We start from the raw sequence: 27228 nt of genomic DNA on the forward strand, positions 1-27228 counted from the left end.
TGAACACGTCATTGCCCAAGTAGCATTGCAAGTTTTATCGAGGTTTTAAAGCATGCTACAAGTCTAAATCGTGGTCTTCAGAACCCTCATAAAACCAAAATTGTTACTTGGGTGGGACGGTACTTATGGATATTTTTGGTCGCTATTGAAAATTTAGTCAATTGCTGAATTTATGTATGGGCCCAAATTAGGGGCGTTTTGGCCGACACTACATCCATTTCCTCTATTATAAAAAAATATGAAACATCACAATTGTGCTCGTTATGTTTTGTTTACTAAGCCAGTTGAATTCTGTTGTTCAGTTTATAATTCATAATGTGTTATGAGAAAGCATGTGATTAATTTCGACAAGATGAAAATTCTAGACAATATATAAGAAGAGCAGCTATAGTTGTGGCTTCTTAATGTTTGGTTTCTAGTTGACAGTTCACATTGGCTTCCAGTTGATTAGCATGTTGAGTGAGTTTACAAAACCCAGGATTTGTTTTGATTATATGAGCGGAAAAATCACTTTTGTGGATGCACCAATTTTTGATCAAATACGATTATGTATTTTATATTACAAATGATAAATTTAAAAAAATATTTTTACTATTGAAAAACACTCCAACATCCTACAAATAAGCCTTGAAAATATATATTAGGTAATCGATAAATTCTCAAAGATAATCAGAATGCAAATTCTGCAGAGAGTCCGCCATCCTGCTACAATTTGTATACAATTATGGCCATGTAATGCGCAATCGTTTGTCCTTTACTGTTCTCGTTGGTATATTGGCTAAACATGCAGAATCCCAAATCACCCGCCCAACTTGATCGATTGTGGTAGGTACGTGCACTCTCTTTAAGGCTACCGCATACCCATCAAATCCATCCACGCCGCCGACGGCTGCAACGGCTTCGACTGCCTGCCTGCCTGCCTGCCCTGCTGATGGATAGATGGATCGCTTTGCATTGCTAGACGCGGCAAGATCAATTGTATGTATATTTATAACCGTACACTCTGTTTACAACTTGTCACTCAATATTTTATACTTGCCCCGTTGGCCCATTTGTCTTTTTGTGCAACCAAACTGGGGGTGGAAGTGGGGGGTGCATGGTCGGGCAGTTGTAATCCCCTACAAGGTGCCCCAAAGCGACTCATCCGAACAAACCGTGCTTTTCGGTTCGCAGAAAATATCACTAGGTCAGCCTGACAGAGCGTTCCGAGAGTCTATTCTGAATAACCGTCGCCACCGCCGTCGCCGCGGGTCATGGCGCGCAATTTTCCGGTAATCGGCACCGCTAATTTTACCAATTCCACGTATCCATTTCCGTTGAGTGAGCCGAGTGTGCATCATCATGGAAAGCCTCCCTAAATGAATAATTGTGTTCGGGCAGAGGTAAAAATAGAACCCGCGCGCCGCCGGTAATGTTCAAGTACGCAGAACCAAACCCGAGAAAGTGAGAAAGAACACTTACAAAAATAAACATTCGTCTGACCGCGCGAGAAGGCGGCATGACTCCCAACAGCTTCGAGATTAGTGCAATTTTCCAGCCGGCGTGTGGTGGGAAGAAGCGCACACGTGAAATAGGAGGTTGGTTCATAATCCCTTCGTCGTCGTCGTCGTCGTGTAGCTCTGTAATCCTTGCGTGTCTAATGATTTATGGCGGTCCGTGTCGGAGATGTCGACGCTGAGCTGTCAAACTTCCAGTTCCTGATTGGATGACGTTGTCGTCGCCAGACGATGATCATGGCACGAGAGTACATTCCAGACTTGAGGGGTGATCGCTGATCTGAGACGATCGCTGTGATACTGAGTCAATTCCAGAGTGGGATAATGTCGTTCGTTCGTTCGTTCACTGGGAAAGACAAGCTCCTATAATCTTGAGAGACAGATTCACTGATGTTTGTGCTTTGATGGCAGTAATGATTTTTCGGGGCTTCATACCACGGCAGGTTTCTAGTGCCCTTGTACCGACAATCAATTTTGGGAATTACACTGACATGCTAGACAGTTTGATCTCGATCAGTCAAATGACGGAGGGCAAGGCATGTTGAATTGTTGAAACAAGCATAACATGAAAATCACTGAGCAAAGTATTCTATGTATTTTCACCTAAAATTACTAGTTGAACATTGTTAATTTGTAAGTTTATTGATTGGCCAATATATAGGCCTTTCGGGAAGCACCATATATTGGCGTGTATCTAGATTTTTGCCAGATTGCAAAAACATTCCTCTTACATCCAATGTAAGCTTCGATTTATTACATCCTCTGCATATGTTTCATACAATAAGTTTTTACAGAATGCATATTTTTGTATAAAACCTTCAGGAGATGATTTTCTAGACGCAATGTATTCGGGGAAACAAGCTTTGCTTGAATAATAAGCTATCATAAAAAATACACAATTATTTTAGAAACGTCCAGAATCTGTTCATGTCGCAAATCATTGAAAATTCTACATATTTTTTGTGGAAATCTGTAATAGAATCTTACATTTCATTCTTTTAATAAATCTTACATTGATGTGTTCCAGAACAAAACATCCTAGAGTTTACGTTTTCTATCCACTCATAACGCCATAACAATGTCTGGATATAAAGCTGACTAACACAATTGAGCCATTTATTTTACTAATTTCGGAACGAACTTACACATTTGTTTGGGTCCGTCTCAATCACTTAAATATCTGTGTCAGTGTATTACAATTGTAAATTAATAATACTTTATCTTATTTGGACAAAAAGTGGCTGTCAGGGAGGAGGAGGACGAGGGGTAGATTTGTCGTGTTTTAAAACTCTACGAACGACTGTCTAATGTCTTGTGTGTGTTTCGTGTGAAAAGATAAACGTTGCTTGTGACGTCATAATCACGATCCATAACAACAGCAGACCTGTGTACTGTGACATAGCTCTCATACGTCATCTGCTATTCTTCATAAATCCTAAGACAAGTTGAGCAGTTTTCCGTCAAATGCAAACCAACTCCTGATTGCTCAATTTGAACTTAACGTACCCCGGCCGAACGTATACAAGAGACAAGAAGAATACTTTAAAACAAAAAGGAACCAATTGTCTAATCTTATTTTAGCATAAATCAAACTACTCTGACCTGAGTACTATGGACGGAAATATGTCAAAAAGGTACGTATGTCGGAAAGAAAAAATATATCAAAAACTGCCTAATAGCTTTTGCAGCCCAGGCGAAACATTGTTAAGGATCCCATCAGTTCATCAGGATTCATAACTGTTAAACTTATGTATTCAGACCATGCACCTGAATTCATTGAAGTTAATCCCGCCTCGGAAAAAACAACCACCGCAATTTAAATAAAACGGTTAATTTAAATGATGAGCCTACAGATTCAGAATCTGAATCTGAGCACTCAGATCCAGCCTCGGAAAATATAATGATACATGACCCAAGCAATCACCACAGTTTAAATGCATCGATGATTCTAAATATGAACCTACAGATTCTGAAGCTGAGCTCTCAGAGGAGGACGCCAATGATGAACTGTTGGATATGGCAAGTGCTTTACCGATAGTAGGTTGACCAATAAATTGTATACATAATAACATACCTAGGATAAGTAGAAGATGAAAAGAAATTGAAAAGAGAATGTTGAGCTTTAGACCTCCTAGTGTTTTTCCTAGATATCCGCGACAACTGAAGGAATATAAGAAATACAAGGCGAATGAGTGGGAAGCGGTTATCTTCCATTATTTATATCCGGTCGTTACTAATATTTTACCAAAACAATTTCTTGACCATGTCATGTTGCTCTCATCAGCGATTCACCACTTATTAGACCCGAAATTGTACGAAGCCACGATACATATTTCTGCAGTAATTTGAAAAACTATATGGTAAAGATAACATTTCGTATAATGTACATTTAACGGGACACATCATCGAAGCTGTTAACAATTTTGGAGCCTTATATAATTTTTCGTTATTCCCATATGAGTCAGGTAACTTCTTAACTATGCAATAAAATTATATATATATATATATATTGTAATAGATATTTTTTAGGAAACGGAATGCTCCTCGGGTTCCGAACTAGCAATAAAAGTCCACTTGTGCAAATCGAAAGGAAATATTATATGATCAAGTTATGCCACAGCAACTATCTTGATTTAAATCCAGATGTGAAAAATTGGATTCAATCTTTATGGTCAAAACAGAAAAGCTCTGTTCATGGTACTGAAGCAAAGGGTTATGTTTAATTGCTTTATATTTGTAACGATGATGATTTCCTATAGTGACACATAGCACCTTCTGAATGCTTCAGTATGCCTCAAACGATTAATTTTTGGTTGTTAATAGAACTTCCTTGATGAAATCGGCTGCTTCATGCAGACTGAGCAATTCTGATTGTAGTATCAGATTTGTTCTGTATACAGAGGAACTTGGAGGGCTTATTAGAAACTTCTCATGAATAAATTAATGATCTTCTAGTAAATTTTGCATATAATTTTATAAATATTTTATTTTATTTAAGCATATTATTTTTGTTACAGTCAATTAGCATTAGCATACGATACAAGAGATTTAATATTACTTGCTCGTTTTTGCGTAAAATAATCAATATTTATTTTACTTGGAGAGGTAGCTCATCGATTCTTCCGGTTCGCCTCCTAGCATCGTGCTATAAGGTACCAGGCGATAACCAGGGTAGTTGATCGATAGCTCGATGACGTCATTTCGTTGGCGTCTGCAATGGGAAATTATCATAGCAGGCGTTGACGATGGGACGTTGTCGAGTTATTGAATAGCAACTATCGTGGTAACTCACCGATTACCTGTCGATCTGCCAAATTTGGAAAGACGTCTGCATTGAATTGTCTCATATAATAATATTCCGCCCACTATATCACAAAAAATTACGAGTAGCTGAATGGAATGGAGATAAGTTAAGCATTGGGTACAGGACCAAGTCTCCTCTGGGTGGTGCCAAAAGATGAGCGCAATAGAATCATCAAGTTGCCATAAGGCACGGAATGAGACTATTGCATGGCTGGGTGGTCAAAGTCTTCCATTCGTTAGTTATTTCAGGTGGATTAGAACAGGTTTAGGTGGGCGTTGGCCAGATTTGGATTTTTCACATGTAATCCTGGATAGGACCCTGTCATTGAACGTCGCGTGAAAGTGGAACTTAATGAAGGCCTAAGTACTTTTTCGTAGTTTTTAGTTTTCGGATTTGAAAGATCGTCGGTTACAGTGGCCTGCTTACTGAGCAGAAAAACGCGGTCCCAGGTCCTTACATATCAAAGAGATTTATGGTAAAATCGCTTGTGTATCGTGTATTTTGCGAAACTCGTTGTTGTCGTTGGTTCCGGGTTTGAATGGATACACAAATTTGAGCAACGGTATTATATGATATGAGGGGCTCGGTGGCCTTAGAGCAACCGTTTTTGCTTACTGAGCAGAACATCATGAGTCTAATCTCAGGCCCATCCACATTCAAGATTCGTCAATCGTTTTATTTGTTAATATGACTACATTGTAATAACAGCAACTCGGTGATTAAAAAGGTGCTCGTCTGCCTAGTGGCAAACGTTTTTGCTTACTGAGCAGAAGACCGTGGGTTTAGTCCCAAGCTCCTTCGCGTTATATGATCGTTAGGACATCAATTCAGCTTATCGTTTACCAAAACGAACCCTGCTGCAAACCCAACCCTCTTATCCAACATCCCAGTGATTCCTCGTGGAAGTGCAGAGGTGTTCTCGGCTTCCATCAAAGCGAGTGTCATGTCAACACAATCCTTCCCATTCCTTTCTTGACCTGTGTTCGGGCGCGGCCGGCGCTGGTATTGCCTAATTTATGATCACCAGTTTTTACACATTGAGGATGCTTGCTAGTCCCAAGCATCGTCTATTTGTTCTCTGTGTAATTACAGCTGATCTGGCAGTAACAGAGTAGCAACCGTGGGCGGTCAATCAAACTCAAGCTCAAGCTAAATATTTATTTTACTTGGTTTTACAGGGTTTTACCATTGAAAGTTTTTGTCAAGCTTTTTTTTTGTGATCTGAAAATTTTCCCAGTTTGGTTAGAAGTTTCGAAGCTAACGCATGTCCACAGGCCTAATAGAAAGATAGGCAGAACAAGTGTATCATGAAGAATGGTTGCATGCAGGGTTGCTTCCACTCACTTGCTATAGATGAGTGATTTTCGGAGTTTTGAATTCGTTAGATGTTGTAATGGGTATTTGTGTTGTTGGATGCGGGAGGAGATTGGAAGGCGGGTGTTTGACGCATAGAGCCTGTCAATTTTGATTTCAGAGTGCCGCAGTCGGCGGTTTTATGATTCGTGAGCGCTCGCGATTCGTAGAATCGTTGATTGTGACTGCAAGTGGATTTGGCGGGTTTTGTGTGTCGGACGCTTGCTTTTTGGCCTCTTCTTGTGGCTAACATGTGCAGAGTATCATTATAGCGTCTAATGGTTTTGAGATTCCTGGTTGCGTGAAATATATTTGTGAGAATATCTTTTTGATATTTTGGTAGTCACGTTTTGTTTGTAGTTTATATTTTATTTCTTTCATGTAATCATCGTAAATAATAGTTATTCAATAATAGATAGTTCATCCATATATTCGTACTTTGACGCGAAGCGCTGTGGATTATGAGATGCTCGATGACCCTGGAGGGATCGTTTTTGCTTACTAAGAAGAAAATCGTGGCTTTAATCCCAAGCTCTCCGTCATGACTCTTAAAATTCATGATCACTAAACAAAATTAATATGTTCTTTCGATAGCTGGCTATCGAAAGATTGAATAAACAACAAATAAACAATACATACTTTTGGTTGCATCGCCAACTTGAGGTGAATCCTAACCGAATACCCTACCTAACCCTCCAACTCCGTAGCACTTATGAGGGTGTCACTAAGTCGGTGGCCTCTCGTTAAGTAAGTACTACATCAACATTTCCTTCCCTATCCCTAGTTATGGTAAAGATGGGCATGGCCGGGAATAGCAACAGTTATGCTTCTGTTACTCTTGTTTAGATTGGAACCAATGTTTACTCCCCAGCATTATTCCTGAAAGTAGTCTAACTGAGAATTTCAGAAGAGACGTGAGTGTCGCTAGTATCCAATCTACGAAGTATATCATAACAACGCTAACGCTAACGCTAACGCTAAAACTGAAAAGCTCTGTTCATTACGATCCAAAAGGATTATATATCTTAAATGATAATCTTATGTTTGATGCAGACGTAGTCGAAAGATCGTTTAGTGCCCATGGTCAAATGTATTCTAAAAGTTTGAATGTATGTACCAAACAAACATGCCATGCACACAAATATGATGATTCATGGTTTTACATAAACGAAAATTTCTACACCATTGTAGAAATGTTATGTGATCAGAATAATATTGTTTACATTACTGGCGAAAAACTGCACTCCAAAAAATTATGCCATAATATTTATTCATATGAACTAACAGATATTATTAAAGTAATGCGAGTCAACGACACAATTCGTCAATGTACAAATATGTGCATAAAAATGAACGATCGATCATTGCAGTTTATTTCTAAATGTAAAATCCGTACACAAATCGATTAATTTATGGGTTCACATTTCAAGTATTTATGGTATTTATATAACATAAGTCTATAAAATCTGTCGATCATATACAAAGTACAAAATAAAAATAAATACCTTCTTCTTCTTCTTCTTCTTCGCATTTCAAGCTTATTGTATATCGCATATTAGCTTATTGCGTGTTCTCAACTTAGTGTTCTAGATGCACTTCCACAGTTATTAATTGAGAGCTTTCGATGCCTGTACCATTTTTGCATTGGTATAATTGTGTGGCAAGTCCAATCATACTTCTATGCCCAGGGAAGTCGAGAAATTTTCCTAGACCGGACCGGGAATCGAACCCAGCCACCTTCAGCATGGTCTTGCTTTGTAGCTGCGCCTTTACCGACTGAGCTAAGGGAGGCCCTGCTCCTAAATTTGAATTTTTACTGAAATAATTACTCGACATGATTGCTGATATGCCAAAAACCAACATCATTTTTGATGCTGTTCAAACTGGAGTAAAATTTGCGAAAAATATCGTCATAACTTTGAAATTCAGTTATGAATTTTAAATCATATAATATTTTGAATTGGAATGCTTGGTCTCTAAAGATAATGAAGACGAGCTATTTAACTTTTTGAGAGTTCATAACGTTTATATCGCTATTTTAACCAAAACGTTTTATTAACCTGATCATAAGGTTTAAAGGGACGCAAAGTTTTTCACTTATCGAAACGATCGTCTTGATGGAGCCGGTGGTGGCATTGCCATAATTTTTCATAGATGTATCAAACATCAAATTCTTTCTTAGCTTCTGTCGAAACGAAAATTGGGAAAAATACGGCTATAGCTGCCTTCTTGCCATTTCAATGCGTAGGCTAGCAAAGGATTTTTCTCAAAAGGTCTAAATTCTTCATTATTGGTGGGTTTAATGCAAAACACCGCTATTGAAATAATGCTCAAAGCAATGGTAATATTCTGTTTGATGGTTGTTCTGCAGGTTATTAAACCATTCAATACCCAAACAGCCCAACAAGCTTTTCTTCAGCAAGAAATCCATCAACTATTGATTTGGTCTTAACTGATTCATGTCAACTTTGTAGCCAATTGGTTGCCCATGCTGACTTCGGCCCTGATCACCTTCCAGTAGCTTTTGAAATATCTCAAGAAATAATTTCTATTCCCAACAGCTCTACTTTCAATCATTAATGATTGGGAGCAATTTAGGGTGCTAATTTTCGTCCTACTAAGCATAACCCATATTTAACCTCTCTTTTTCGAACGGATATGAACTTAAAAATGAAGTGATTCTACTATAGATGACTTTCAAATTCATTTACCTTTCTATACGTCATGTTGAATTTGATAAAGAGTAACAATCATCTTTTGCCTGTAGACTTGAAGACACTTTTCAAGTCTCCGCGTACATCGTACGGGTTAGGCAAAATATGTGCGTTTGACTTCAAAAAACTGTCGCATTAATGGCCTTTCGTTCATTTTCAACTTCTATTCAATTTTCATACTGCCGTACTTTAACGAAACTATCCACCTACCCTCTTCTAAAGTTCATTCTCTAGCTAATAAATTATTACACTAAAGCTTCATGTTAGCATTTCCAACCAACTCCAAAGAGTAACAAATTATTGAGTTATTGAAACGCCATTGGTTTTTCTATGTGTTTCTTCGTTCTACGAATGAAGACAAAAAAGATGGATTTAATAGGAGCTTTTCTTTTGCTTTGAGAACAATGAGTTTAAATCTTCATACAACGCATCGAAACAAATGTATTATTGATTGGTGTACGGTGAAATCATGGATATTATCAATCATTTATGCTCGATAGAACAGAAATGGGTGACTACGATGAAGTAGCGTTCTACCTTAGAACGTTTATGCAATATAACTTTGATCCAAAATTCCTTTGCCAACCAAGTATAATGTTAATTCTAGATAGATCTAGAATTAGGGAGTAACAGCTTTTGTAAACACTGACTTCTATCGATGATTTCTAGGAACTCAAGGTACGCCCACGCAAACAATCAAAACCGTCGCGTAGGGGGGGGGAGACTTCTCCTGCTCGATGGTGTTGTTGATTTGCGTTGGCGAGCCTTAACTTTCTAGAAATCATCGAAAGAAGTCATTGCTTACAAAAAAATACGCCCTAATTCCAACTCAACTATAGTTGAAGCCAGTGCTGCCTCAGTACCAAAATGCAAGGTTAAATTCGATTCAATTATAATAGACGACGATCTTAAGCTCTTGATCAATCAGAAAAATGTCCGTAGGAGGCAATATCAAAGATCACACGATTTTGCAATGAAAGTTATCTGGTAGGATTTGAAGAAAATAAATTAAAAAGCGATTTTCTGCCCTGAGGAACAAAGATTCTGAAAATAATGTTTCGAAATTAGACCCAAATTCCAAACCCTTTTGGAAGCTCACAAAATTTTTGAAAAAACCTCCAAAGCCTATTCCAGCGCTTAAAGAAGGTGATTGAATTTTGAGCATGAGCATGATTGACCGCCCACGGTTGCTACTCTGTTATTGCCAGATCAGCTGTAATTACACAGAGAACCAATAGACGATGCTTGGGACTAATAATCATCCTCAATGTGTAAAAACTGGTGATCTCAAACTAGGTAATATCAGCGTCGGCCGTGCCCGAACACAGATCAAGAAAGGAGTCGGTAGGAATGTGTTGACGTGACACTCGCTTTGATAGAAACCGATAACACCTCTGCACTTTCACGAGGAATCACTGGGATGTTGGGTAAGAGAGTTGGGTTTGCAGCAGGGTTCGTTTTGGGAAACGGTAAGCTGAATTGTAGTCATAACGATCATTGTGGGATTGAACCCACGGTCTTCTGCTCAGTAAGAAAAAAAACGTTTGACACTAGGCAAACGAGCTCCGTTTTTATCATCGAGTTGCTGTTATTTCCATGTTGTCATATTAAAACAAAAAAAAAATATTGACAAATATTGAACGTACGTTATATAACGGGTGTTCAATAAAAAATGAGAATTTTTTCAGTCATATAGATGGTAAAAAAAAATTCAACGGATTCAGTATTTTTTATTAAAAACATAATGATTATTCTTCAAAAAACGTCAATGAATATTGCAGAAGAGGCCCTGCCCAACTAACAATTTTAGCTGCAGTTTAGCTTATACAGCCAAAAATTGGCTTATACAGCCAATTTTTCGCTGTATAAGCTAATCTGCAGCTAAAATTGTTTGTTGGGTGGTGAGCCGTATGACGCAACTTAGTCGCGATGCTCTCACAAGAGCGCTGGACGGCACTGAAATCATTCTTATTTTTTATTGAACACCCGTTATTATCTAAACAAATTTTTGTCCGTACCGTTCAGCCCGAATTATATCAGTAATGTTTTTTTTTACAATACAGGCCCGGGATCGACCATTTCAGGCTGATGATCTTCTGCTCAGTAAGTAAAAACGGCTGCTCTAAAGCCACCGCACTATGGGCAAAAATGGGTTCAAAATTACCCAAAATTCAATATCTCAACAGCACGCTGAATTCCGCCCATGAAAAACTACTTTTCCGAAGGGAAATCGTCCAGGGAATCGATTGCACGTGGTCCAATAGACCGGAAAGCCTTGTAGATATGTGTTTTGGATCATTTTACCCCATTTTCACCTACTTTTTGGAGGAAATTTTTTTTCACAACTCTATTTTTCGTAAAACATAAACACTTTATGCATGGTTTTAGAATACTATGTCTTTAAACAACAGTTCATGAGATATTAGGGGAATACGGGGTACACTTATTCTGAAAAGTGGTTTTTTATGGCCGGAATTCAGCGTGCTATTGAGATATTGAATTTTGGGTAATTTTGGACCCATTTTTGCCCATAGTGCACCGTGCCATTTACATCCATTTCCCCTACTTAAAACTTTTTCCGTACCTTTACGCCCGATTTCTATCTGATACGATATTCTACAATAGTTACCTGGGATAGATCTTAAAATCCTTTCCAAGTAAGACTCAAACATGTGTATGAACCTGGGTTGAACAAAAGTCATATTCTACAGCTCAGGGGCCTCCCTTAGCTCAGTCGGTAAAGGCGCAGCTACAAAGCAAGACCATGCTGGAGGTGACTGGGTTCGATTCCCGGTCCGGTCTAGGAATTTTTCGGGTTGGAAAATTTCTCGACTCCCTGGGCATAGAGTATGATTGTACTTGCCACACAATTATACTAATGCAGAAATGGTAGCAGGCATCGAAAGCTCTCAATTAATAACTGTGGAAGTGCATCTAGAACACTAAGTTGTGGGCACGCAATAAGCTAATATGCCATAAGCAATAAGCTTGAAATGCGAAGAAGAAGAAGATTCTACAGAATATAATGCTTTTGTATTTCACATTTTTCCAACAGTTTCATGCACGTTTGAAAGCAATATCATAACATGTTATAACTCTGTAGTCTGAACGTACTAATATAAAAAAAAATAAAATAGCACATACCTACAACGCATCGAAATCTAATCGACCGAGTGTCAAACCTGCATGATCGATGGCGGCGATCACGACATCACACACATCAGACCTTACAAACCGATCAAACGTGCAAACGAAAATTCCGATCACATACTGTCCGGGAGCGTATTCCAGAAGCTTCCATGCACATTTTCCTTCAACCAAATTCACAGCTGCACAGCAACTTGGCAGAGCAAACCTTTTTTCCTCTCGGCATGCACACCTTTTCCAGCACACATGACACCATCGATCAATCAGATCGGCTCCCCCCACACAGCACCGACAAATCTTCACCTCATTCCGTTTGTTGTATAACCCCACCCCCACAAAGCGACATGAAAACCATATTTTTTTTTTCGTTCGACTCCAGCCGCACAATTACATATGATAAACTTCTCATGCATATCACTTCATTTCTCTCAGCTCTTCACCGATAAGCCACATACCAAGCTCAAACAAGAGCATTTTATTCCATTTTCCCTTCAAACCACTCCGTGCACAAAACAATGCTTATCCAAAAAGCCAACAATAGATCAGCGCGGTCGAGTCACACCGGCAACAAAGGGAAGCGAGAGCACCCAAGCAACAGGGGGAGGGGAAACAGCTGCACAAATCTTTCTCGCCCGGGACACAAAACCAACAAAATGCGAACACCGAAAAACTCCACGTCAGCACAAAGACAGGCCAGTGTTCACTCGGCTGTCGACAGAAGCAGATCACTATCGATGTGTGTCACGGGATCGTCTGTTTACTCAGCAGCAACCATTGTGTGGTCCTCCTCATTGTTATTCATTTGCAGTTCTTTCGGTCGCGTCGTCGACTTTGGAAAGCAACTGTTTCGTGATGAGTGTGTGGGTGCTGATCACGTTTTGCGTCCATTGCTGCAATGGAAGCGCTCTGACCCCCGTTGGCGAATCTGCCATACAATGAAACCACTGGAAGCGGCTCCAGTTCTGATGGGGGAGGCTTTTTTGGATAGCAGAAGATAAAGTGTTTATTGTGTTGTACCTTTTGACTATAGACTATAGCAAAGTTAATTCGTTTGAGCTTTATCAAATAAATTAATTAATAAAAAAAAACAAAGACAGGCCGGCCTAAAAAAACTAAAACAAAATAAAGGCACGCAGCGGAGCAAAAATACAACCGTTTTTGAATGATACTCAAAGCGCACTCGAGCGCTTAAAGAAGGTGGTTGAATTTTGATCACAAATTTGGAAAAAGCTCAGAAACTAGCTAAGCAATTCGAGCATTCTCATGAATTCAATTTGGGTCTTACTAGGCCTATTGAGCATCAGGTTGCTCGGGATTATCTGAATATTTTCTCCCGGAAAAATATTTTCGATGATTCCTGGGGGTCATAATAGGAAAGCTCCAGGTGATGATGGAATTTTCTATATCCTCAACAAAAAACTCCCAGAGAGTACCTTGTCTTTCTTGCTAAAATTATGTAACAGATGTTTCCATTTGGCATACTTTCCTATTAAGTGGCAAAATGTAAAAGTTGTTCCAATGTTGAAGCCGGCTGAAGCTTCTTGCTACCGTCCAATAAGTTTACTTTCTTCAATAAGTAAACTTTTTTCATAGATAATTTTAAATAGGATGATGCTTTACATCAATCCGAACTTAATTTTCGCAGATGAGCAGTTTGGATTTCACCATGGGCCTTCAACTGCTCATCAACTCTTAAGAGTTACCAATTTAATTCGTTCAAACAAATTTGACGGCTGCTCAACTGGAATTGCTCTTCTAGATATAGAAAAAAACATTCGTCAGTGTTTAGCAAGATTGCCAAATTGAAAAAGTTTAATTTTCAACTCTCTATCATGAAATTAGTTCAAAATTATTTAACTGACCAAACTCTGAGGGTAAATTATCAAAATTCCAAATCTGAATGACTACCTGATGTTAGAGCAGGAGTTCCTCATGGTAGCATTCTTGGGCCTATATTGTATAACATTTTCACTTCTGAGCTCCCTGATTTGCCTCATGGTTGCCACAACTCTTTGTTCGCTGATGACACAGGCATTTCCGCTAAAGGAAGAAGTCTTCGTATTATTTACAAAAACGGAAGAACACCAATAACTTGTTTGGTTGATGAGAAATCTCCATTCAAAGATATACATTTAAAAACAGGATTGTAGCCCAGTGCCCACGAAGAACTATAGAGCAGAATCCTAAGAGGCGTTTTCATAGAATATCAAAACAAGCACTTTGGAAAAGTTTGGATGAATTCGGTGACAACTCTGTATACACTTGATCTGGAATGACTCATATCAATTGTGATTTAATTTATTATTAACAAACAAAACATTAATTTTACTACAGTTCGAAAATACGAAACAAATCCGAAGGTACGCAGTCACCCAGCAGGACACCAAACTCGAGTTGCTCAAATCAAATCTGGAAACCCCCAATGAGGCTAAGACACAGGCTGATGAGATCTAGCTAGCAATCTCCCACGAAGCATGAAATTTGTGCAAAAAATATAACGGCTTCCATGCTAGTTTCCACAACTATGTTTTGCCCCGAAACAACCCACTTTTGTTCACTAAATAGAATGCCCTATTCAAAGTCATGCAAATGTCGTTGCATGATGTTGCGAATTTTTTTTTGCGCTTCTCTCCATGGTTCGGGAGGCAGGTACCTAGCATTATATCAATTGAGTCGGCCAGCGCAGAGCTGCGGGGGTGCTGCACGCGACGAACGGTAGTGTGCGAAAAATGCTCTTTGCCAAAATACAGAAACGTCATGAATTTGAAATTCGGTGCAACTAATGGCCAAGGGGCCATTGTTTTCACAGTCCAGTCGGTTTCTGATTGTTTTCGGCGCACCACCTCCGCCGTGCGCTGATGGAGGTTGAAGGCACCGGTTGATTCTGCGGTCGCTGATGGTTCTGTATAATTACGTTTTTCTGTTGATAGGAAAGTTTCGCTGGTAGGCTCCCAGGTGTGGGCGAGTTGCGAATGCGAAGAGATTGACCACAAGTATTATTGGGGGAATTAAATTCCAACAATTTTTAGAACGTTCCATTACCGCTCATCAGACTTCCTTGCTTAGAAGATCTTGTTTGCTCTAAAAACAGAAGCAGATTTTTTTTACGGGCATTAAACAAGTATTAAAACTTGTCTTGTTTACTTTTACAATCTACCACATCGCCGGTTGTTTGATTTGCGTAAACAGTCTCTGCAAAGCTTTTTAGCATAATCTTTTTTCCGTTTGGCAAGAATTTTGCACAGCACAAGAAATCACACTCGTCTGTTCAAATCAAAAAAGAAAGGACCGAAAAAAGAAACGTAACGACCTCCTCACTGTCTAGCGTCTGGGTGCGGTAAATTTCATATCATCTCGTAGTAGGTATGCAGTATAGTACCCGCCGTTATCTACGTAAGACGATGTTTACTCATAAATTTGGCAACGTGAGAAAGCAAACGGAATCTCCAAGGTTTCTTTTGAAAAAAAAAATGAGGGAGAAGCGGTATGGGGAGTGTAGGATGAAAAGACGATCTTCGGCTCACAAACTGAGAAATTGTAATTATCATTAACGTCTTCATCCGACACGAGGGGAAGCATCTTCCCGCGCAAGTCGCTTGGGAAGCCAGAAACCAGTCATCGCCGTCGCTAGGCGAAGCAGACAGGCAGCCAGACAGACAGTAATTAGACGTTAAGATAGGCAAATTTTGGGGAGCTCATTTTCCCCTGCCGCAATCGGGAAGATTGATAATGAGGGGAAGATCTATTTATTCATTTTAGCGATCATTCGTAAGTTTTTCTGTTACTTGTTCATCCTGGGCAGTTTGCTTTGATACGCACCTGAAATGAGAAGAGAAATAAGGAACAATTAGAAGACGTTCAGGATGACAGATTTTCATTTTCGTAACTACTTTTATAGCTTTGATTTCAGGAGGTGTGAGATATTGCCAATTTGGAGGAAAATAAGCATTGAAATTGACAACCGCAGAATGCTATTACAGCTGCGGTTGTCAAACAATCTGACACAAAATCTCTGGCCTTCGGAAGCGAAGTAAAACTGTTGGTTCCGGCCAATGTGTTGATGGGTTCGATATCTACGGTCTTGGTGTGGAGTGGCCTTCTTTGCATCGGTTCGTGGCATTAGCTTGCGGAAATAATAACGATAGAGAATAACCAAGAAGGCGCATCAAATGCATCGTACATTTAGCAAACCCTGACTACGACGGTACCCGGACATATTTCGGGTACCCTCGGGAAAGTATTCAAAATCTGACATGAAGCGAAATCTTGATGTTATTAAATGATCCATAGAACTGACCGAGATTCCCAACTAACGTTTCAAGTTTTATCGTGGTTATAAATCATTCTACAATAGGTTGGCCCAAAATTGCACTTGGTCAGGAAACTTGGCCGCGCACCCTCAAAATGATAGCTAAGGGTATTGTTGAAACCCGTTTCAACGGAATCAGTTTCCAAAAAAGTATTCTCTGACCGACGGCAATAAAACTTGAATGTTCGGTTTTGGGAGAATATAATTTTGCTGTAGGATGACATTAATGTTACATAGATTTTAGAGTTCATAACTCGGTAAATAATTCACTGTGTTCGATCATTAGCATATTTCATAATGCACTTAGTGTTAGGTATTTGAAGTTCATTTGTAGTTTATCGATACTGATTTAGATGGTAATTCTAGCTAGTAAGACTTACGTTTAGTTCCTTTCACATATAACTCTCGGTTGGGATTCGAGTAGGTTCGCGACCAGATTACTGTGGTTGTCTTGTATTCATTTGTAGCTTCGTAGGTTACGATTCGTTCCTTACGCGACCTCTTAGCCGATCGATCAATCAGGCTAAGGCCTTGTTGTTCTCTGCTGTCCGAAGAAGTCGTCTCCACTCTACTCGATCCATGGCCACAGTTCGCCAGCCTCGTAGTCTGCGAAGGGTCCGCAGGTCACCTTCTACTTGGTCGATCCACCTTGCCCGCTGCGCGCCTCTTCTTCTTGTTCCTGTTGGGTCGCTTTCTAGAACCATTTTCACTGGGTCGTCGTGCGGCATTCTTACGACGTGCCCAGCCCACCGTAGTCTCCCAATTTTTGCAATGTGGACGATGGATGGTTCTCTCAGCAGCTGGTGCAATTCGTGGTTCATTCGCCTCCTCCACGTTCCGTCATCCATCTGCACTCCACCGTAGATGGTACGCAACACCTTCCGTTCGAAAACACCAAAGGCGCGTTGGTCCTCCACGAGCATAGTCCAGGTCTCGTGGCCGTAAAGGACCACCGGTCTAATCAGCGTCTTGTAGACAGTCAACTTCATGCGGCGGCGAATTTTATTCGACCGGAGCGTCCTCCGGAGTCCAAAGTAGGCACGATTCCCTGCCATAATGCGTCTTTGAATTTCTCTGCTGGTATCATTTTCGGCGGTCACCAGTGAGCCCAAATACACGAACTCATCGACCACCTCGATTTCGTCACCGTCAATCTGAACTCGGGGTGGGAGGCTAACATTGTCTTCCCTAGAACCTCTTCCTTTCATGTATTTTGTCTTTGATGCGTTGATGGCAAGTCCAATCCGTCTAGCTTCAGCCTTCAGTCTGATGTACGTTTCCGCCATCATCTCAAAGTTCCGTGCCATAATGTCAATGTCATCGGCGAAGCCAAGGAGCTGGATGGACTTCCTGAATATCGTGCCACTCGTGTCTATCCCAGCTCTTCTGATCACACCTTCTTACGCGATGTTGAACAGCAGACACGAAAGTTCATCACCCTGCCGTAAACCCCTCGAGATTCAAAGGGACTCGAGAGTGTCCCCGATACTCGAACAACGCACATCACTCGATCCATCGTCGCCTTGACCAAACGCGTCAGTTTATCCGGAAGTCCGTACTCGTGCATAATCTGCCATAGCTGATCTCGATCGATTGTGTCGTATGCGGATTTGAAATCGATGAACAAATGATGTGTGGGCACGTTGTATTCGCGGCATTTCTGCAGAACATGCCGAATCGCGAAAATTTGGTCCGTGGTAGCACGGGCACCCATGAATCCCGCCTGGTATTGCCCCACGAACTCTCTTGCATATGGTGACAGACGGCGGCATAGAATTTGGGAGAGTACCTTGTAGGCGGCGCTCAGCAGTGTGATCGCGCGGTAGTTGCAGCAATCCAACTTGTCGCCCTTTTTGTAGATTGGGCATACGACACCTTCCATCCACTCCTCCGGTAATATCTCCTCCTCCCAAATCTTGGCAATTACCCAGTGCAGCGCTCTACCCAGTGCTTCACCACCGTATTTTAATAGCTCACTTGGTAGTTGATCTACACCAGTTGCTTTGTTGTTCTTCAGCCGACTGATCTCCTCCTCAACTTCTTGAAGATTAGGGGCCGGTAGCCTGTCGTTCTTTGCGCGTGCTCCAAGGTCTGTTGCCGTGCCACCTTCGTTTTCTGCTGCTTCACCGTATTTAGCTTCTCGTAGAACTTCCGTGTGTCGTTTACGCGGTACAGATTTTCCATCGCCTCGCGATCTCGGTCTTCCTGCTGACGCTTCTTCCTTCGGAAAACCGAGTTTTGTCTGTTCCGCGCTTGTCTGTATCGCTCCACATTCAATCTCGTGCGGTGTTGCAGCATTCTCGCCCGTGCTGCATTCTTCTCCTCTACTAACAGTTTGCATTCGCCGTCAAACCAGTCATTTCTTCGGTCCGGGATTGCAGTACCTAGTGCCGCTGCAGCAGTACTACCTATGGCTGAACGGATGTCCCTCCAGCCATCTTCAAGCTAAGCTGCGCCAAGCTGCTCTTCCGTGTGTAGTGCAACTTCCAGCTGCTGCTCAATGTTGGGTCGCGGCGTTCGACTTCGACGTGTGTTATGCACCGTCGAGAGTTTTGAATGCATGCATACTGCAACTAGGTAGTGGTCCGAATCTATGTTCGTACTGCGGACGTTGATAATGTCGGAGAAGAATTTCCCGTCGATTAGAACGTGATCGATTTGGTTTTCTGTGTGTTGATCAGGTGATCTCCAGGTGGCTTTGTGGATATCCTTGCGGGGGAAAAAGGTACTTCGAACACCATACCCCGGGAGGCTGCAAAGTTCACGCATCGTTGGCCGTTGTCGTTCGATACGGCATGCAGGCTGTTTGGCCCGATTGCCGGTCTATACATTGCCTCCCGTCCTACCTGAGCGTTCATGTCGCCGATGACGATTTTGACGTCCCGTTGCGAACAGCCGTCGTACACCTGCTCCAGCTGCGCATAGAACGCTTCTTTCTCGTCGTCGGGTCTCCCTTCGTGTGGGCAGTGCACGTTGAAGATGCTGTAGTTGAAGAAACGGCCGCGCCAGTGTTCGCGTCGCACCTCTTCACTTTGCTATTGCCGGACTGGCAACATTTCCCAGGCTACACCACCCAGCTGTGTCCATGTTTCAGCTGGTAGTCTTTTGTTATCATATGACTCGAGGAGGCGTGAAGTAGGAACTTGTGAGGACCAGGGCTAGCTTTTCCGCTCCTTCCAGATTGTCAACTCACCATTTTGTAGCCCAAACCAGCCAGAGCTGGTAAATATCACGGCCGTCATGTGACGATGAGAAAACAGGTCCTCACCCTATCACGAGACGAAACTACCTATCATTAGCTTTCTTGTCATTTTCCAATGATCAAACACTCATGAGAATAATTCTTATGCGGTTTTGACATCCACATTTCTAACTTATTTAGATTAATTTAAGCAAGCAACCATATGTAATCTGTAGAATGAATATATTATTAAGATTTCTTCGGTACAAGGAACTTTAATAGCAATAAATGAACAGGTATCAAAAACAAATTTTTGTATGACAGCCACTTTGTTCAAATTTCACTAAAACCTAACCCACAGACAAACAGACATAACTCTCACAATCACATTCATCGCAAATGATATTTTAGTTGGGAATGTGCTTGCATTTGTCATGGTGGCGCCAGTGAAGCATTCAGCAAGCCACCAAATTTCGAACTTATCAGTGATGTCAGTCCTTTCACGTCTACTTAGTAGATGTTAGCTCTTGAAAATGATAAGTGGTCAAGGCATCCGGAGACACATACCACATCTGACGAACACAGAAAAAAAAAAGTTGTTGAATATAACATCAAAAGTGCTGCACATTAGTCATTCTGTTCCTAATATTACGCTGTACGATCAACACAGAATTCGAGAACAAATCATGTTGATGACTGTAATAGTCTATCAACTTTTACCCCTTTTACCAGTTATTGATGTTTAATACTTCACCATGAATTTCATTGATTGATACATATTTTATTTTTTTTGCTGTACATACATTAAAGTGATGAGCAGTAGTAGAAAGGGCACTAATTAGTGATGTATTACCTCGTTTAAGAACTTGCTTCCAGCAAAAGAATAAGCACACTAAACAAACCAAACAAATCCCAAAAAAAAGTCTAAGCTTCTGTGACTTTTCCCTACGGATCCTTATTTCTGCAGAATCCAATCAATTCTATAGATCTACGGAAAATTTAGTATAACCGACATCACTTACTTCCATCTTTTTTTTTAATTTAACACAACTGACCCGTTGACAGAACTAGGGAAAAGCAACTGGTGAAAAAATGGCATGAACGAGGGATGCTCTGGTAGCACATCAATGCTTGGGAATGTGAATGATAGATGTTGCTAGTACGCTTGACGATATTTTTTTGAAGAATTTTGTTCTTAGAGATATGTCTGTTTGTCTGTGCCTAACCCTTTTATATTTTCTACCAATTCCCTACACACTTAGAACAAAATCATGGAAATTTAGGCGCTCTGAGAGTGACATATACGAGCGTCAATTTTTTCATAAATTTTAGTCATAACAGACGCGAAATATTGCTCATTTTAACGCACTTTTTGTCGAGCAACGAACTTTTCAGTATCGGAGCATTTAATATTACATGTCATGTTTGTTTACGTCTCATCTTTTATTTCAAAGATGGATTCCGTCACGTTTAAAATTAGTTATTTCTAAGTGTGTAGGTTTCAAACTATAAGAGAAAAAATGTAACGGCATGTTTTGAGTCAAATTTTTTAGTAGCAATTTTTTTTTATCTCTTAAATGGTGGTTAGGAACCTAGGGGAACGACTCTATCTACGATTCAGAAAAGATTGTGTTTTGCTGTGGCTAGCTGCGCGCACGCTGAGTAGATAGAAAGAAGATTGATGACGATTCTGAAGATTTCCTGCAAAAAGATGATGCGCGCTGCAAGTAGATGCGACAAATGAAAGAATATTTTACGAAGATTGATTCGCTAGTGTGAGATTTGTTGAGCATCTAAACTTGAGATTTAGATGTGTCGCCCCCCTCGTTAGGAACATTGTGGCTTTAATCTTCAAAAGTGGGTATCAATCATACCTATATAATAGATCAAATACAACAGAAAGATGATAAATTTTAGGGAAAAAAAAACTTTGCCAAAGACAACTTAGCCCTTGCTTTAATCGAAGACTATCAAGAAGACTGGCAACTCTGCCAAAAATTAGGAGACAGTAACGGTAACACCTCTTCTGATCAAAAGTGTGTGTTAATTCACGAGTGGATTCACACAAATAGGTAGAAATAAATAGCTGTCAATTATTGGTTTTGTTTTGAATGTCGTAAAAAGTGAAACGTTTCTTTCTTTGCTTTATGCTGACAACGAGTAAAATTTCAGCTTAAATTGAACAAATGCGTAAGTAAATTTGTTTTGAAATTTAAAATCATAGACAAATAGACATAACACATTGAATATTTCTCACTGTAAAACATCATCGCTAAAATTACCGCCATCTGTTGAGTACACTGTGGTGGGCACCACACTGAACAGATGGCGGTAGTGTGTAAACGTTAAACGCAAGGGAATTGACTATGCGCGCCACAGGTGACGGTACTACCAACTACGATACTTTTAAATTGACCGTTAAATGCTGCTCATTTGTTAATAACTTTTCACTCATTTAGTTTAGTTTTCTTCAAAGTAATTGATAGATTTGAATAATAGTGTACTGTAAACATGCAAAGAGTAGGTAAATCTTATCATTTGAATCAACACCAATGAATTTTTGCACTTAAAGTCCGAGATTTGCAGCGAGCATTTCTCACTTCATTTTTGCAACGCAAAATCAAATACAGTTTATTACTATAACTAAAATCTCCATACATATAGAAACCTTAAACTCTATTCTATTGACTGCTTCAAACAGAACTATGTTTCGTCAACTCTGTGCAAAGTTATTAGCAAAAGAGCAGTTCATGAGTAAAACTGTGTATGTCAAGCATACTTGCGAGTGTTATGTATGTTTGTCTGAGTTAAAAATATGGCAATGATGCCATTCACAATAATTGTGGGACCTTCCTCAATCATTAATTTGCTATCTCAGAATTATCTTCCACTTTTTCTAAGCTCTTTAGTGGTGCATTTATGGGCATTCGTATGATGCATTAGTAAAATACATGTCCGTTCAGCATTGCTTTGGCACCGGGCCACAACGGGGGGAGTTAAGTTGTGACGCTCGGCAACTTGGCACAGTACTCGCTGACCATTTGAATGTCACTGGTCAATCCGACACTGTTGTTATCATTCTCTGGAAGGGGTCGGTCAATTCCAAGAATTATTAAAGCATACAGAGGATCACTATCCGATGGTTTCATATTCTGACACCATCTAAAATGGAAATATATTTTTTTTATCAAAACGTACAGTTTGGGATTGTAGTTCTTCAACCTTTCATTTTCATTTTCTCCATCATTAGATCCTGCCACGCCTTCCGTTGGATCGTGATGTAGGTACAGGATCTTTCTTCTTTTTAAATCCCTGAATTTTCAGCAGCTTTCGAATGACGGTAGTTCACTCAACGGAGCTGGAAGCTGCCAATTTCTAGGTATCGATCCGAGTTTCAATCCTCTACTTGATGCACCAAGGCAAGTTTTTCGGTTTGGAGTTGGAAAACCACCGGCTTGCTGTGATTAGGATACACATTGCCGTGAAATTTTGTAGAGCAAAACAAAAACAACAACGAGTACTGTGTTATGATTGTTCGTTTCGGTGACATTAGGTTACACACATCGTCACTGTTACTGAGCAGTCTCATTAAAACTTGTGCTTCAAAGTTCCACCTTTGATTGTCAGTGGCGCTGTTATCAGAAACGTTTGACATTTGTATGAGAGAAGGGAATAGTTGCCAGGCTTCTTGATTTGTAGTCTTCGCTTTAATCCTTTATGAAATGTGAAGAATTTCATTACCTACAGTATATCCAACAGCAACCAGCTATCGATGAAATCACCGAATACAAATCGCCTACTACCTTGTAAATCTTGATAGTTTTGTGTTATCACTGTTGTCACATGGTAAAATTTGTTTTGAAATAGGGTTAACTACCCCATTTGCGGCCTATTAGGCACAACCCGCACTTAGTCTTTCTTAATCTAGCGTAGTTTAGCACCAAACGGAATGTTTTTATAACTGATGACTTCCACATTTATTTACCTGTCCGTAAGATTTTATATATATAAACAAATTGTTGAGATATTGTTAAAAGTTTAACACTGCTTCTTGACGCCAAACTCGGCCTAACGCATTGAAACGCCATTGAAACGACAATGAGGTCAATTCGGCCTATCGGATGAAGATATAGACTGATTCGGTCGGAGCGCTTAATTTATATTTGAGAATATTTGGTGCAAACATTCATACCACGCGTTCTTATCGTACTGAACGTATAATTTATCTGTTAACGCCGAAATCATAGATTTATTTGATGTTTTCTGCTTGATAGGCCCAAAATCCTACCTTTTACCTTTTGAATTTATACTATCGCATTAATGGCCCTTCGCTCATTTTCAACTTCTATTCAATTTTCATACTGCCGTACTCTAACAGAACTATCCATCAACCCTCTTACATGAAAATTTTCTAAAGAATCTAAGCCATGTTGTTGTTAAATAGATCGCTGGAAAATGTGAATTGTTACATTTTTTTTAAATAAAGGACTTCATCAATCGCATATGACATACTAGTAGAATTATCAAATTACGATTTCAAATCTCAAATAACACATCAGAATCCTCCCACCCAGACATTGATTGATCGCTGTATAAATTATAATCCAATCAATCCATCCTGCCTGGCCGAGGACCGCAAACTGTGAGGCGCTTTCGAAACGCCACCATCAACCAATCGAGTGGCAGGGCAGGAAGACGCTTGCCCACGTGTGGCACTCTTTTCCGCTCAACAGAGAACAAGATTGATCATCACTCAAGACTCGCACTCACCGCTGCCTGCCTCCTGAAAATGGAACTCACTTCACACTCTCGCTTCGATCGCGCTCTCTGTGTTTGTCTCAGTCACCGATGCCGCCTTTCGGTTTGTTACACATTTCAATGAACCATGCTGGGATCGGTTTGGGTTCTTGCATATGCCCTAGCCAGTTGCTGCAACCACAGCAGCATAACACGCACATGTGTGAGCGCTTGCAGGCTGATGATCTTGGTTTATGTTTTGGTTATGTTGCATTTTCCCACCGTCAGAGTCGGGGAGAGTGCGAGCGCCTGGCGACCAAGATTCGTTGAACTGCGCTGCACAACAAACGTTGTCGGAACGGAACGGATGATGCACTACTGGTTTTGCTTACTACTACTAGGCGTAAGCCGATGACAGATTTACGATCCGCGGGTTCGAATCAAAAGGATTCCACGGATATACAGATATGGACGGTGCTGGCCGAAATCAGGTGGCCGCATGCAGCGAACGCGGTGTGCCTAATTAGATCGATCGAAGTTGATTTCCTCCTGTGGCAACCGACAAAGGGTTTTTGGCTATTCAAATCTAAATCGAACCATCAAGCAGCACAGTTGCTGAAGCCCAAATGCAAAAAAAAACCCGATTGATTCCATAAAATCGCTACAACGCAAGTCTCCGGAGTGTCTTAATCTTCTCGGCCCGCTCCAAGATCAATCTATTCCGTCTCTGTTTACGCCATAAATTTATTGATCTTTCAGCACATAATCAGCACGTCGGGGCCAGGTCGGAAAAACATGTGATCCTATGAAACCACCCAGCGGGCGATGGAAATTGTAGGTGGTGGCGTCGAATCGCCCAGGATTGATTGCCGTGGCGGCGCAGGTGATTTAGAATGCAGGAATCAAGAGGTAATGTTGAAACGATCGGACGTGCGTGATTGAGGCACTAGCTGACTGACTGGACTGGATGATGGCAGTGCCCTGGATGCGGAAAAGGCATTTCTTGAGCGCCGTCGCTGCCCCACCCGAACTGAACCTTGCTGATTGAAATATGAGTTGCAAGAGAGACGTTCCTGACGGTGGGCTCAACCCCCTGGGTGCGTTTATTTACCGCTACTGTTGCGAGATCGGTTGTCCAGACCGACGTGTTGTGTATTTACTCCGATGCCGACGTATTGTAATCGAACTACATATATTGTATTAAAACAACATTCATGGATTTAGGATTCACAGGGATATCATTGTGCGTGCGATGGGTTATTTCAAACGGTTTTACCTTGGTAGTGCAAAGTTTATTACTATTCAGGTGTGGATTGAAAATGGAAGATCTGGAACTTGTAGTCGAAAATCTGCTCAATTACACTAGTAAAAAAAAATCAAGAACAATCCGATGCGCCAAAATTCGTTCCACTTTCGTGGTTCCATAAATAGAGAGGAGAAAAGTCACACTCCATGTCGATTTTTCCCATCCAGACGTGCGCTCGTGCTGCACTGCAGCTGAAGAGATGCATTTTTTCCCTATATCATACATGTCATGGAAAAAGACTCGCTCCATATTTCGACCACAACGACGCAGTCTGCGAAGATCATTACATGGCCCGTTTTGTCCCGCGCGACTCCGGCCTCTGATTGACGACACTGGTTGAGAGAGCATTCCGCTGCATACAATGTATAGTAGTTTGTCAGACATCAGACAGTCAGTGTTGTTGGAGAAAATGAAGAACAGTAAAACAACAACCAGAACTCCCCGTACCGAAAATAGAACCAAGACAGGTGGGTTCACTCAAATCTGTAAAGGCACACGTTCTTCTTTCTTCGCGATTGACCGTGTTTTCGGAACACGCAGACCTTTCAGACACTGCCGAAACCGTGGAGTGCATATCTTCGGCTGATGCTCCCTGTCTCTGCAGTGCTTAATGCGATATCAATTACAAACGCGATGCAACTGTTTTGTGATTTAGTAGCAGGGGCGATCAACGCTGCTTGGCTGCAAGGTTTATTCTTGGGAAAAACGCTATTCTTCCCCTTGGCAGAACTAACGATCTGCAAATTGAAGTGTCGTTATCGGTGGATTTGCCCTATCTGTTTTTACTTTGTTTTATCTTTCCCGCATAGTAATTGGTAAAAGCTGACTAAAAGTAAATTTGTACGCACAAAAGACCTGTAATGCGTGATTCAATAAGTTTAAAATGTTCATTAATGGTCGCTTTACAGTACTTTTATTAAAACTTCAAAGTTACAGCATTAGATGGTTACATTTCTCCAGTTTGAACAAAATCTCGAATTTTCCTCTTGATAGAAAAAAAACACGGAATCAGTGCATTTCTTCCATTTTTCCCGCATTTGCTGGATGTCCTTGACTGCCCTGCCGCTTCGTCGAAGTCGCTGCTTTAAAATTGTCCAGTATTTTTCGATTGGTCGAAATTCGGGGATATTCGGAGGATTCATTAGCTTCGGGACAAAATCGATCTTGTTGGCAGCATACCACTCTAGAACCACCTGGTAGTAGTGGCAGTTGGCCATATCGGGCCTTAGATGACTTTGCCCCTACGCTTGCGGATGAACGGCAATACACGCTATTTCAGGCGTTCTTCGATGTAAACTAGGGATGTCATCGTCGAGGATGTGACGAATGGTTTCCTTTTCAGGCCATAACTGCAAATCGCTTGCCAAATCATTGCCTTCTTTGCGATCTTGTCGGCAAACACGAACTTGAATCTTCCCGGCACATCCCCACAACCAGTCGCGATGTAAAACTTTTGACCGGAAAGCTGCTTAAAATCGAGTTTGACGTATGTTTTGTCATCGACCAAAGTGCAGCCCTTGTGTTGTTTTGAAGTTTTTTTTGGCTACGGACTTCTGCTTCATGTGCCGGTTCGGATGTTTACTGGCTTTGTACGACTTGTATCCTTCCCTGGCCACATCTCGGATCGAAAGACCGGGGTTGGCTTTAACGTACCTCAACACCTTGCTGCGCAGCTGACGAT

General features: G+C 40.8%; 2 protein-coding genes across 6 annotated transcripts in view; one reads left to right on the forward strand and one right to left on the reverse strand.

Moving 5' to 3' along the window:
- The window catches only part of vn (vein), a 237877-nt gene that overhangs the window by 88912 nt on the left and 121737 nt on the right, over positions 1–27228 (reverse strand). The gene's annotated exons all lie outside the window — the stretch shown is intronic.
- Positions 1499–7562, forward strand: LOC135711599 (uncharacterized). Its single transcript, XM_065234474.1, is given in 5 exon segments — positions 1499–1577; positions 3595–3826; positions 3828–3961; positions 4026–4208; positions 7168–7562. Coding segments are annotated over 5 exon segments (1023 nt in total).

The sequence above is a fragment of the Ochlerotatus camptorhynchus genome, unplaced genomic scaffold, assembly GCF_037179485.1.
Source record: "Ochlerotatus camptorhynchus isolate MF236.1 unplaced genomic scaffold, CSIRO-AGI_Acam_v1.1 ptg000434l, whole genome shotgun sequence".
Classification (NCBI taxonomy): domain Eukaryota; kingdom Metazoa; phylum Arthropoda; class Insecta; order Diptera; family Culicidae; genus Ochlerotatus; species Ochlerotatus camptorhynchus.